Below are 14,992 nucleotides of genomic sequence, written 5' to 3' on the forward strand. Positions count from 1 at the left end.
GTACCTTTGTCAAACCATGTCGGAAAAGTAGATGATTTAGACCTTTAAAAATCGCAAATTAGGTAAGAATAAATCGTTGCAGAATGGTTATTTACAAAGCCTTTGATGTTGCTGTTTACTGTCGTCTGTTACTTCAGTTAATCATTGGAACATTTTACGATACTTTATTTTTATTTTTAAATATGGGTCCAATCTTTCATCCATTAATTCTATGACTACTTACCTTAGTTCTGCCCTAGGGATGACGTATGGACGAATGGTAGATAGACTTATCTATCAACAAATGAAATGGCATCACTCTTATACAATCCTAAAAAGGGGTTTATCCGAGATTTGCCCCTCACTCACTTACTCGGACTATCTGTCTTGGCTTTTTCTACAATTAGCCATGGCCTGATGCATGCCCGCAACTAATTGATTTTAATTCAAAATCAACAGTAGGATTAAAACAATAGGAATAGCAATGACCCAGTGTGTGAAAGGCTTAGTCTTCTATCAATAGATTAAGATTATCTTATTTGGTTCAATTTATTTTATTTTACATGGCTCTCAAGATATCTGGAAGTTTGTAGATAAAATATCCTCCTTTCTCACTCACAGAATTAGCTAGGAAATGGAGCTTTTTTCGAATTTTTTGGAAGAAAAAATTGTATCAAATTTTTTTGCCCTAACCTGAGAAAAATTTGTCAAAATAACTTATTCTTAATAACATTAGAAAAAAGAAATGTTTTGTTGGTTTATCTTGTGTAAAAATTTTGAAGTTACCGACACTTCACTTCGAAGTTATTTTAAATAAACAGTAAATTTCATACGGCATAATATTTGCCCGTTTTATGTTTTAATTTTGCTCTTTACGGATTTATGGATTCGTTTCTTATCATTTTTAATCTCTGTTCATTTTTAGATTTTTATGAATTTCAGTTAAAGATACCAGTTTACGGGGACACTTAAAGATATATTAAAAGGCTGTGTACCACAATTCTAAAAATACAAATCGGGTAGCAAAAATGATGGACAAATTTCCTTCTTTGTCCTTATGTCCAGCGATGTCAGACATGTCCTTGATACGATCTATGTGTTGTGTAACGTACCTATCAAACGATCTTTCGTCCTTGCTAGTGTTCTTATCCCCTGGAATGCCCTTTTTAATATTCAGAGTGATTGGAGGGTGGATACCCCCCCCCCCACACCTCGTAATTTCCCGAAATGCATTTGATAGAAATTTTTAGATGGCCATTTGTTGTCGTAGAAACTTCGAAAAGAGCTCATTCGATTGGAATTTGAAAGGGTTAGTGCCCTTTTTAATAGTCTAAAGTGATTGGAGGGCAAAAATGTTAAATATATCAGTATGTCAAGATAATGTCATTCGCCTCACGAGTTACCTCACTTTAAACTAATAACAGAGAGTAATCCACATAACAATGTAAATTTTAGCCATTTTGCAGGAAAGAACGGTAATTTTGTAATTTTAATGGTATGGTATAATTATCTTTAAACTATTGAAAACATTTCTGTAAAATGGTTTCTTTTTTTTTCACGAAAAGTATGGATAGATAGTCAAACCTGAATCGAGCAGAATTCAATTCATGCAATAACTTGAACAGAAAGCTTGAATTGAACAGAAATTACTACGAAGAAATAAATAAACTTATAATAACCGTAAATTGAAAGGAAAATCAATTTGGATTTAAAGCGAATGTAAATTAACACAAATAATAGCGGTGCTGCCACCCTGTATTCCTCGTAAAGGCTTCAGTTTCATTTCCCATTAAAGGCTTTATTGAAAACAAATAGATTTAAAATTTGTATTCTTGTTTAATTGTAACGCTGAAAAATTAAATGCTGCATAAAACACTCAAAGCGCTCAACACTGCTCAAAGAAATCTCTTTTTTGTAAGATCATATAGCAATAGAGTCTGGCTGTCTTATTTTTAACTATTGAGTGAATAGAGTGAAGAGCGAGGTATTGAGGAGTGGGCATTCCCTCATATACGGAATAATTTATGTTCGTTATGAGTTTTAGTGTCGCTTCTTACTTTCAGATGAAAAACCTTTTTTTTAATTTAATCACTGAAAGGCAGAATCAGTTCTGAGGGAAAAAAATGTTGACATGTTGCTGATTTTGAATAGCCAGTAGGTTTTTTTTCTTCATCCTACTTTCTACTCAATGCGAAACTTGTAAGAGGTGGGAAAGAATAGTTAAATTATTTTTTTGCTCAGGCTTAACGTAAACGTTAGGTTAATGATTCTGAGAAAAAAGCCAGTAGTAGATCTGTAAGAGTGAAACAGACTGATAAAGAAATAGTTCGGCGGAAAAACAAAAATAAAAGATCACGAACAAAAAGATCTCTACACCAAAGTTTCAAGGAGGTTTAGAATTTTTCAAAGGAGAAGGTCTGATATGGCGGGAAAAGAATCTAGGCCTAATAATGCGTTTTTGATGAATAAGTAGTCTCTCTAAACCCTGCAAATCAGCTCTTAATTATTGCCTTAAAGCTGGCATACAGTTATGTAATTTTAAATAATAGTCTTAATTTTGTAAGAGTATGTGGCAATACAGTCTGGCTGTCTCATTTTTTAACTATTGATACGTACTAGTTCATTTTTCTATTGTTTTTATTTTTTTGCGCATTTATAATTAGATTTCATTTAAATTCATTCATAAAGAAAATAAAAGGTTGGTTTTTGTAAAGCTTTTTACTTTTTCTGACGGAGTATGACTCCATGTCTATGGGATTGTAACCACCCAGGGGTCGTAATCTCTGACTTGTAAAACGATTCTCTAAATATTAAAGGTACTTGTTCTTTAAGTTTTAAACGAATGAGCCTTCAACCGCTTATGTGCTACCATCACCCCAGGGCTAAAAAAAAATGGAAAAGGTATACAGTGCCTTCCGAACAGTCCTATAGTGGTGAGAGCAAAATTTGAAAGCAAGAGTGGCGTGGTAATTTAAAAATCTATTTCTCTTTCTTTAGGATTGAAAATATCTTAGAAATGCTGGATTCATTGGAATAACTTTCATCAAGATCCTTTTTCTCGCTTCTGGAGTGCAACTCTTTTGAGAAATTTATTTTTAAAATGTTATCGAAGAAAGGTAAAGAACAAAATTAAAGCTTAAAACCAGTATAAATAAAGCCAACAATATCACGCCTTAAATGCACAGAAAATAAAGTGAATGATCACTTCGAATTTAAAATTAACGAATAGTATTATGAATGCCCCCTTAAACTCTTTAAAGGATGTAGTGTAGCAATTATTGGTCCAATAAAATAAAGTCTATTGGCAAATTTTCTGACTCATTTTTGGCGGGCCCGTGTCTCAACCTAAATTTTTGTCCATTAGGGTCCCCTTGGCCCAAAAATTTACGGATAAGTTTAAAGCAAGCTCCCCCAACATACAAGTTTATACGAGTGTACATTAAGGTACACTCAGTTCAGGAACTTCTTGGTTTAAGTTTCAAATTGATCCGGGAATGCTTTAAATTTCAAATTGATGTGAGAAAAAAGTTGTTGGTCCAATTGTCCCTAAAAGAAACCAGTAAACCAGTCAATTCCCCCTCACTGCCAAAATTGAGGCACTCTTGGCCCAGGGAATGACCCCTGGAAGTTGCAAGCTGGTTGGAAAATAACTTCTTTTTTTGCGTATTCTAGGACCCAATTCTGGGTCAACCGGTGCTCTAAGTTAGAAAAATCTGTTTCTTTATTATGATTCCCTCGGTTTATGGACTTATATATTTATTTGTCAAGTCGTTTTTGGAAAAAAAAACATTTTTATTTTCTTTTTTACTTACTTTTGGCCCTTAAAAGGGCATTATAACTTAATACTTCCAATCAAATGACCTTCCTCAAGTTCTTGCGACCGTCCTTTCCGTTCTAAGTGGATAGGGAAAAATAGAATAAATTATTTACTGGTACACCCTTTGCTTTTTACTAAGTCAACGCTGTTGCATTGACTCTGATTGTGCTCTGTATGCTCTGCCTTTTTTCTTTTCTTTTCGTTTTTTTTTTTTTTACATTCTATTTCAAATTAATTAGAATGGTTAACTTTGGTTTCGTATTTTTCGAATCAGAAGGGGTTAGATTTGAGGATTTAGTAGAATTGTAGAATCTGTAACGCAATCATTTCCCCCCATATTTCAAAAAGCTCTTCTCGACACTCAAAGTTTCAATTGGTCCTATTTAATCCCCCTCCTCTCTCTCTCCTACTGTGCATGTACGCAAATAATTAACCTTGGGTTTTCGTTTAAGATGGTTGAATTTTATCTGTGCCACGTCGTTAAATTTATTTGAATTAGGAATATAACTGCTATATATGAGGAATATAGCTACGATAGGTTTGTTTCCTTTTTTTGAAGCTAAAATAAAAAAAAATAATTAAAAATTATGGGAAAAGCTTTGAGGTGCAACATGTTCAGTGAAATACCTCAGAAGCAGTCCTATTTTGTAGAAAATGAATCTTGTGCTTCTGTAACATTAGATTAAGTCACTTCAAGATTTGGAAAGCAAGCAAATGAAGTTCTATTAAGTAAATAAAAAGAGCCTGACATTGAATTTACCTTTTTGTACTGATATTTTGATTGGTGAAAGAAGTTCAGAATTTAAGTATGTTCTGTTTTGTATAAAAAAAAATTGACTTGTAAATGAATATTTTCTTTTATTTTTGTAGGGAATATTGATTGCGTCTAGACATCGACATAACCAACTGTTCCGTTCCAAATCTGAGACAAATATCAATAGACGGCTAACTGTACGTGGAGAAAATAAGGCTGCATTTTCGACCAATGCGTCTTGTCAAAGCTTTATGGCAAAGAACCTTAGAAGGGGTACGTTTTTTCTTTTCATCGTTCAATTGAAGTGTGTTAATCGAAAGAACATAGATATATCAAAATTGTATGTTTGGCATATTAAAGTGTAGGACAAATTGCACATTTCTATTTGTAGAAAGTTCACGCCTTATTGCCTTACTGTTCTTCAGTTTTTTCATATAACTGACTTCTGCGGGGTCCTTAGGGGTGTTTTATTGCAGCAATGTTAGAGATATGCAAACGTTCGATTTGTAAATCTAAAAAAGAAAGTCCATCTTCATTAGTTGGACTGCATATCCCGCTCATTGTACCTTAAGATAGTTGTTTTCAAATGAAACATTTTCTTATTTTCAATTTATGAAGAAGATATCCCTTTTTGGCCGAAGTTGTGTTATGCAGAAATTTAGAGAGCACAACTATCCTTTTAAATTTATCAACCGTTCATTTTGTAGCATTTTTACGATAATTGTAAAAAACAAAACGTTTTGCTCTACACTACAGAACAAGTTCCTACACTAGATGACATTGATAATGCTCTTTCTCCCATTGGCTTTTTGTCTTTTTGTGAATTCGTGTTGGTCTTTTGGTCTATGCAATGGATACACCAAAAGACTGAAAAAAATAAATCAAAGCCTTGCGATTAGTTTTTCAGTTTTAAAATTTTCAGGTTTCCAGGGTAGCAGGAAACAAATGCATAGTTTTGCTTTTTAGAGGATTTGGAATTGCATGGGGTATTATGCAGGGTATTAGGGTATACATACATATACGTGTATCTAAAAGCTAGTGGCCATATACACAAAAAAAGACAGAAAAAAAAACTATATAAAAAATTGAAGAAATCAAAATCATCACTTTGAAATTATAACTCGCATGCCTCTAAAACATTCTCTATAAAACATTCAACCGCAATATTACCTCCCTAGAAGAGGTTTATAAGATACCTGGGAGTCGTGGTGAATTCCCCCCCAAAAAAACAAAAAAATATTCCTTAAATTCTCTAAGCCCTGGCAATTACTCAGAAAATGTTCCAGGTCATCCCCATACTCCCCATAAAGCGGACAAGACCACCTACCTCCCCGGCCATCTTCATCATAAAAATTACTGTGTCCCCTACGCAATGCACATAATTTGCTTGCACCAACATTTTAGGGTAGTAGGGGAAGAACCTAACCTAAAAAGTACTATGTTTTTGGTCTATTTAACATTTTTCCTAAACTAAAAGCTATTATAGACCTATAAAAGTCTCTATCTCTGTGCCACAGTAAAAAGATATATACAGTAGAATCATTCCCTACCTCAACCATTGTACAAAGCCGGACCGAGATATAAGTGCTCTGGAGAACGTTAAACCATAAGCAACATTAGATTTTTTCACGGGAAGACAAGTCAGATTTCTCTTGAACGCAAAACTTGGCATCACCTTAGTAACACTAAATTTTAAAGAATCTAATTTTAAATTAGTTTATACCAATACATATATAAAAATCGGTAATTAGTAGTGGAATGTTATTATTAGGTGTTTTTAGGAATTACAAGTAGGTTTCAAAGTCTCGAGTTGGTTTCAAAGGCATTTTGAGAAAGTTTCTGCGAAAATACGTGTTCCGGGGTTCTCATTTGATCTGCCATCAGCGGTCCAATGGACGAGAATATGGGCCGAGCTTTTATACGCGCCAAGACTGTAGTTGCCAAATATTACTGAGGTGGGATCCTACTGTATATTATTTATATATAGTGCTCTGTACCTTGAGACTATTGTTGACAGTCTGCATTATATTATTTGTTTACTATATAATAATAGTATATATCATTATATGTATTAAGTTTTAAGGACTCAGAAGCAAATGATCTTGAGCAGGAAACTTGCTAGATTTAAACTGCTTCACTAGAAGGAGCGTGGGATTGTTTTCGAATTTTAAAGTCCCAACCTTGAGTTTTTATATACAACTTGATACTTTACCTAAATTTTGTTTTTATCCTCCAATTATTCGCTTCTTCTTTTTGGCCTTTTTCGCCTTCAATATTTCTATATTTCTTAGCTAAAATATTGTTCTGTTTGTATATATTATCATTATTATTAGCACTTGAAACGTGAACTATATTAGCACTACATTTCTATCAACTACAGGGAACAAGGGATAACTATCCTGTATAGTATAACTATAGAGAGTAAATAAACCATTCATCATGGTAAGAAAAGTCTTTTATCGTATTTATGTTCTAAACAAACAAAAAAACTCTTCTATATATGGTGCTTGCTAAGATTTTCTCTCTAACCCACGTATTACATCGAAAAGGAATTATATTAAGCCTTAGATGATAAAATTCGTTCGGTATAGAAGAAATCTTGTCAGTATTTCTGAAGATATTGTTGCTGTTGGCAGCTCTACCTTAGTTCTGCCCTAGGAATGACCTATGGATGGATGATAAATAGACTTATCTATCTACAAATGAAATGACATCATTTTTAAACAATCCTAAAGAGGGCTTATCCCAGATTTGCCTCTCAATTACTCGGACTATCTGCCTTGGCTTTTTCTACAATTAGCCATATCTTGAAGCCTACTGCAAAATACTTGATTTTCAATCTTGATTTAAATTATATATATTCAATTTCATATATATATATATATATATATATATATATATATATATATATATATATATATATATATATATATATATATATATATATATATATATATATATATATATATATATATATATAGACCCCGGCACCGCGCCGGCGGATCGACCGAACGCCGCCGACGAACATGCCTTTCCAAAAACTAACCTGACAAGTATGTGTCCAATAAGAGAGTCATTCATACTCCTGCCATTTACTCATGCCCGAGCCACTTAAACATTTGCCTCTCAATTACTTGGACTATCTATCTTGGCTTTTCTCTGTCTACAATTACCCAGCCCAGTCTTGACGCAACCTATTGCCCAAAATACTTGATAAATTCAATTCAATTTGATAAATTGTTCGCCCCGGTCGAACACTGCCAAAGTGTCGTAACGCCGCCGGCGCTGGCAGAGGTGGTGGCGTTCGGTTGACTTCAAATTAATTTTGTGGCAATTCTTATTGCGTCACCCTCAAAGTCGGAGCTTTTCCTTCTCGTGTGGTTTAGTATTTCAATTCGCCTGATTAGAAATCAAGCAGGGCTTGCACTATCCCCGAATTTTTGGGTATTTCCCCAAAAATCTATGCGTCACCCCGAAAAAAATTTGGTTCCCCGAATCCCCGAAAATCACGCAATCACGGTCCAATCGCATTTTCTTACATCATTCGTAGTCAAGAATTTTATTTTCAAGTTGAATAGAATTATAGAACGCATTCACTACTATACAGCTTCAGCCTTCAGTTGGATTTTGAAATTGAAAGCTGACAGATTGTTTCTACAAATGTATTGTAAGTTTGCACATTATTTTTTTTTTTTTTATTTTTTTTTTTTTTTTTCTGTTTTTAGATAAGATTTTTTTAATGTTTAATAATAAATTGTTTAACGCCTTACATAAAATACAATCTTTTTTCTGAAACTTTTTTACCCCCCCCCCCCCCAAAAAAAAACCTTATATTGAGACAAAAGTTAACTATAGCCTAAGTTATGTACAAGGTTAGGGAATTAAAGATTGAAACGGAAGTTACCCAAAAAATCTTTCCTTTGTGAACAGTGTCACATCAAAGCTTTTATATATAAATTTTGTATCATTGTTAATAATTGTTTTGTATCACTGAAATAATGTTGGACTTGATTAAGTCCTCACTGGATCTGATGAAAATTTTTCAGACCAGGTTGAAGCAGTTCAACTTAGCCTATATGTAAAAGTCCATAGTTTAAGCAATAACATTTTTCTAATATTAGTCATCTCAAACCTCGGTGCGAATATCGTGTTACGATGGTGAATCTTGAACTTGGTGAGAATTATGTGTCTGTGTAAACTTAATAAGCTAGTAACTTCTCTTAAAAGAAGGTTATATTTAGTTTTTGTTTTGTTTTTTGTAAGATTTGATATCGAAATTTGTTCTGGTCTTAATTTATCACTTTTCTCTAACTTTCTTTTTTAGCTTTTTCCTTTCATTCTTCCTATTGATACTATTTAGTAAAAATAAGACAGAATCAATTTTATTGTTATACATAACTGATTTCATTGTTTTTAGGCATTTCTGCATCGCATACTTGTTTGAATGTTGAACAAAAGGTAGAGGTACAGACTGTTTCGACTTCACGGCCACAATCCTGGTCTCCAAGCGTCGAAAAGGAAAACCCATCATTTGCCAGTAAGATAATACTTCAATATTGTACATTGGTGTTATGGCACAGACGGTAAAACTCAAGATGAATTCTGGGAGTCTCTGTCCCCCTTTTTCTCTCTCTCTCTCCTTGTCTCCTACTCTTTCTCGTTCTCTGAAGTATTGTTTCTGAGACAATAAAACTCTGCATGTGGGCTGAAATGTTATACAATATAGAAGTGATTTAGTAAGGCACAAAATAATATTTGTTCGGGGCTAAATTTCGCTTGTATCTAATGCTTTCTTTGGAGAATAGCATACCTAAAACAAACGTGCATTTTTTTCAGGAATTCAATGAATTTGCGTACGAAGTAAATATTTCGGTATAAGCTTAGGGCTCCAGCAGTACATAAGGAAACATGTTAAGAAAACAATTCAAACTTGATAATATGCAGATTATCCTAGTCAATTCTTCAGGGGGAGAACATTTATCTTCACTTCCTTACTGTTGTACAATTTTTTTGACAAAAATCTGAAAAATAAACATGGATTCGACTGCATTTGTCCGTTTTCAAAAACTCTATTTACGTAATTAAACCCCATCAGTGCCATCTGATTGTTTCTCACGAAAACATATAATTAGACAAATAGTGATAAATTAGGTTAAGTTAGGCTAGGTTAGAGTAGATGGCGTTTGGATGTTTATTTATAAACCATTTTCAAAACTTAGAGGATAGACACAAATATTTAGAAATGTGATAGAAAAACTGGAAAAACAAGGAAAGAAGTGAACATGAAGGTTCCCCCCCTGCAAAATATGTTAAATAGGATTATTCTGCATATTATGAAGTAAGAATTGTTTTATTAACATGTTTCCTTATGTACTGCTGGAACCCTAGGCTTATACCGAAATGTTTCTGCAGCTCAATAAAAGAAATGGTCAGTTTCCAGCTATGTCAATGTAACGTTTAAAGTGACCATGAGATGGCTTTACCAAAGGCCTGGCTCTTAAACGCACTTTCATTAAGTTTTTTTTTCTTAGTTTAAAACATCTACTTAAACTTAATCTGTTGGCTTTACAAATCTGTGCTTGTGTGAAACATGGATTGATACAACGGTTGTCAGCCTTTATTTCTTCTGCAAATAGAATTTCTTCTTCTTCGTGCAAGGAATCTTTTCTTCGTCCATTGTTTGGGGAGGGGGCATAGTTGATTATAGTTGAAGTTAAGGATTATCTCAGAGTCAATTTCAGACTAAAATGTACATCCAACTGAACATTTAAATGTTACTGGTCATTAGGAAAGTCCCTTTAAAAATCACCAAGCTTTATTGTAAATAAATTGTTGGTTATTCTTTAATAGTAAAGAGAACTGAACTGATAGTAGCAGTAAAACCAGCGTCATGTCATAATAAGAGGTTGAGAACCTCTGGGCTAATTTACGCATGGTTCAAGCTGCAAACCTAAAGATATTTATTACTAAATATTAAACACTGCTATTAAAATTACTAAATTATATTATCAAATCACTAAATACCTTTATTGCATTACTGAATACTGCTATTAAATGACGTAATACTTGTATCCAGTTACTAAATGATGTTGTTTAATTACTAGAAACTGCTATCAAATTACTAAATAATGTTATTGAGCTACTGAATACTATCAAGTTATCAAGCTACAAAAAAGTTTAAATTATTAAATGCTGCTCTCTTTTACATCGAGTTACTTTTTCTAGTTTTCTTGCTTTTTGTTTTCTTGTTTTTTTGCTTTTTAATTTCTTGAATATTTGTTATGGTTGATCTTATTTCTTGACGTTCCTCGAGCAGCATTTGCTAACCACTTTTGATATATATAATAAATGTTTTGTGACTAATAGTAATTTTTTTTTTTTCAGGTATGTCAGAAAGGACTGTTAGTTCATGTGTCCGATTGCCTGGACCCAACGGAGAGGCGTATTCCGTATCACAGAACAAAGCTGTGCAGCTTGAGAATGACAGCCAACTCAGAAGCCTCCAAGGCTCCGCAACGTTCACAATCGGATCATCACCTATACTCCGTCCCAAGTTTAGTAACAAAAGTGAAGATTGCCCAAAGGCTTTCATTCTTGAAAGTTCTGGTGAGCTCGTGGACTCCCTAAAAGCTATTGAGAGAACTGCTAATTTAGTAGATACGGTTGAGCTTCCTTTGAGAGTTGACAGCCCGCCTATTTGTAGGAGGTTGGAACCCTGGCCTTTTGGGGACGAGGATAAAGAAATTGAAGACTCTATTGTCATGTGGGGAGATTTAAATGATGCTGTAGAATGTGTAAACCCAGTTCTAGTCCCAGTGAATGATGAAGCAACGAAACCTGCCGATATTGCGTTTACTGCCGTTGAACGATGCTGCTTACGAAGGGTAATTTTCTTTATTCTTCATTTTCCTTAACAATTTAAGCTTTGCCCGTTTTCAGAGACCAAGCCTTTCAGATGGATTTACACCTACAACTTACAGTTGAAATTTCAACGGATCTTTCGTGGAGACAAATATTTTGCTGTATGACCGATGCCATCAGTATTCCACCAATGTCAAAAATGTATTTGCTCAAGAAAAATTTATTTAGGCAAACGATTTTCAAATATTAACTGATTTAAATAGCGACGAAGACCACACTGCCTTTCTATCATAAACAATAAGTAGAACAACAGGGAAAAGTCCTGGTTGAACTTCCTTGAAGTAATGATATTAGGGCTTTTTTAAAAAAAAAAAAAAAATTCAGTTTTAATGATCGAATTTTAATGTAAGTTTCTTTTATACTGTTTTTTTCTTCTTTTGTTTTGCTGAAGGCGGTCCTTGGATATAGGGCCGAAATATTCATTTAAAGTTGCGTTCCAGTGTCTTGTATATTTAAAAAAAAAAAATCCCTGTTGTTCTACTTATTGTTTATTAACTAATTTATCTTTTTCAAAGTATTTATCGGAGATTTTTTTGCTTTTTCATTAACTTTTGATTACAAATGGATTATTATTTAAATTTGAACCTATAAAGCACATGTACTAACAATAAGTTCAACTTCAACTAGTCAAACCTCAGGAAGAATATTTGTCCAAAACGTTTCTTCCTTTTTTTTCTTTTTTTTGTATTATCATTATTAATATTTCTTCGTGGATCTGTGATGTTGACCATAATAGTGCTGAAATAAAGTTCACCAAAAATAATCAAGATTTTTTTTTTTATAAATTTTATTAAGGGGAATTAATTAGGATGTTTAAATTATTGGAAAGTATTCCTTGATTTAAAATTGGCTACTTTGTGTTTTGAGGATATAAGGGGAAAAAAATAAACTAGGACCTTGCAGTTGAAATTTATTTGAATGCTTGACTTTGTGCTTAAAAGCATATATTTTAGTTTATATATGTTTTCTTTTAGGAACTAAATTTCTTTGCACAACGCAGCAATCTACCTTCATTTTCGGTGCCTGTAGTTTTACACATTGTAAATATTAAGGTGCCAATTAATCTTACTCCTCAATCAAAGTCAACATAATAGTGTTGACTCGATGGTCTAAAATAGTGTTGAATAGATGGTCTTTGAAACTGGGGGGGGGGGGGGGCTCGATCTCAAAGTTAAATTTCTTGTGTCTTTTCGAGGTGCAGGGCCGAAAGTAGATAACCTGACGCCTTTTCAGCGCCCCATGTACACTTCGGCTTCTCAGTAGCCTCACACGAGATTGGATCAAATTTTCCAGACTGTTCTATATCCAAAACGGTGGAAGGGTCCAAAAATATACCAAGAATGAGCTGATATAAGAAGTCCTAGGTGCAACTAAACCAAAATAACCTAACCTTTAATTAAAATCTCAAATTTAACAAACTAAAAATAAACTCAGTTCGAATTTTATTGTTCTGCTAAGTAACGTTACGCTGTCAGAGGCGCTAGTACTTTTGAATGCCTAAAAAAACATTGTTAAAGCGCTTGAATTTTCTCTCTTGTAACTTTCTCACATTATTGTCTTAGAAAAGTTTTTTAAGATAGTTTTATAACTTCTAATCAAGTAGGTAGATTTGTTTCACCATTTTGGTAATACTAAGTTGCATTTAAATGTAAAATAAAAAAGGACAAAATTGACGGAATTCTTAACTTTTTCTAATGACGGAATTCTTAACTTTTTTCAAAGGGTTCTTTGAAATAGGAATTTTTTGTTTTTTAGTTCCTAAATTTACAGTACACGTTTTTTGTCGTTATGCTCTTATTTTAAAAATGACGCATAATATTCATGGAAAACATGTAAGGGAATGAGTACTCCTCTTCGTAAGATTAATTAATTTTGATGATTTGCTTTTTTTTTTCAATAATTTGTTTGAAAGGGGAATAAGAGGTTTATTCTTTTTCGTTCACAAATACAGGGCTCAAATTTTATATTGTTCTTCTGCTTAAAGAAAACGGTATATATTATGCTTGAAAATAAGCTATCAGGGGAGGGCCTACCCATCTTTGTGTGATGACTTAATTTTGATCACTTGTTTCCATATAGTCGACACACTATAGTCCACAATTACGTAATCCATACAAAGTAGGAATGGATATAGACCATTCTTACTATTGTGGTTACTTTTTTTTTTGCATGCATATAACTGATTTTCCTGAATCTTTTCTAAACATTTTCTTTCTGTTTACAGTCTGCCACCATTCCACCGCCAGTTCCCAAGCGGAGTGTGTCCTTACGCTTGCCATCTCGCTCATACAGAGTTCGAAAACATATGTGTCGCTCGGAAGCACCCACGCCAGAAAGTGTTCCACAAGACTTTGAATCTAGTTTTAGACTATCAGATAAACGTTGTCCACGATCTAAATCTGCCAGTGACCTCTCTGAAAATTCTCTGCAGCCTCCTTTCTGGGTTTCAGGTGTGAAGTCTGTCAAAATTCAGCTTAAATCCCCCACAGCTGATAATGAAAAAGTATCTAGCATTAATGATGAATTGTCAACAATGGTTGAGCAGCCAGCTGTAGATGTGATATCTGAGGTGAAAAAATTTGAAAGTCTTGTGCATAAAAATTGTGATATTAAACGTGTGAAATCGTTAAAAGAGACTGGAGCGCCAAAAGTTGTGGTTACTTCTTCCCCTCGGAGATCTCTGTCAGAGACCGGGAACGTTCTGTCTTCTTCTGCTAGAGAATCACGCTCAGCGGAAAGCAGCCCAAGGCTGGATCGACCTGGTCAACCTGGTGTTGTGCAGAAAATTAAACAAGATTTTGAAGCAAAAACTCAGCAAGTTAGACCGACTAGCTTGAATCTGTTGCCAACTGTTGAACCTAAAAAAGCCAAGGGTCTTATTTCTAGCATTTTTAATTTCAAGAGGGATGAGAGCCGCCTTAGAAAAAGAACTGTTAGCTTAGAAACTGTTTGTGGTGATGGACAAAAGTCCCCAGAAAGAAGTGTGAAAGATTTAGTGAGTCATTTTGAACCTCGTGATAAAACAAAACTAGATAGGCCTCGATCTGTGACTATAACCAACGAAATGGGATATAATACTACATCATCTAAATTCTCAATAAGTACTTTAAATTCTTCAAATAAGAAAAAGAAGAAGCAGCATGGTAAAACTCATCCTCTTCATAGACTCTACAATGGGGACTTTCTTTCTACCGTCAGTAACTTTTCGTCTAAATATTAGTTTCTTTTTTTTGTAAACTGAAAGCATAACGGAATAAATAAATTGTTCGTTCATATCCTCTTTAAGTGGATAGGCTGATACTCTGCACAGCTCAATCCTAACCCAATTCTAGCTATTTTGTTTCCTATCAGTCAAAACTTGCAGAAAAGGTGAAAAGAATTAGACCCTGGCATGGCAGGAGATAGTAGATAGTAGCATTTTTTGCCCCCGGGAAAATGCTCTTTTTTTTATGTCTAAATTTTGTTTATTGATCACTTTTGAAAAATAGTTTGACAATGGGAATGCTCGCACATCTTAAGCA

General features: G+C 33.8%; 1 protein-coding gene across 1 annotated transcript in view; it reads left to right on the forward strand.

The window, feature by feature from the left end:
* ssh (Protein phosphatase Slingshot) overlaps positions 1-14,744 on the forward strand; it is a 68,381-nt gene extending 53,637 nt beyond the window's left edge. Inside the window, exons 9-12 of the mRNA XM_089086580.1 lie at positions 4,667-4,823; positions 8,968-9,087; positions 10,935-11,434; positions 13,696-14,744. Coding sequence (XP_088942706.1) covers positions 4,667-4,823; positions 8,968-9,087; positions 10,935-11,434; positions 13,696-14,691 — 1,773 coding nt within the window. The 3' untranslated portion in view covers positions 14,692-14,744. The remainder of the gene's footprint in view (positions 1-4,666; positions 4,824-8,967; positions 9,088-10,934; positions 11,435-13,695) is intronic.
* Positions 14,745-14,992: the final 248 nt, after the last annotated feature.

This window comes from Artemia sp. Qi Xiang Cuo, chromosome 3, assembly GCF_049724085.1.
Source record: "Artemia sp. Qi Xiang Cuo chromosome 3, ASM4972408v1, whole genome shotgun sequence".
Taxonomy (NCBI): Eukaryota; Metazoa; Arthropoda; class Branchiopoda; order Anostraca; family Artemiidae; genus Artemia; species Artemia sp. Qi Xiang Cuo.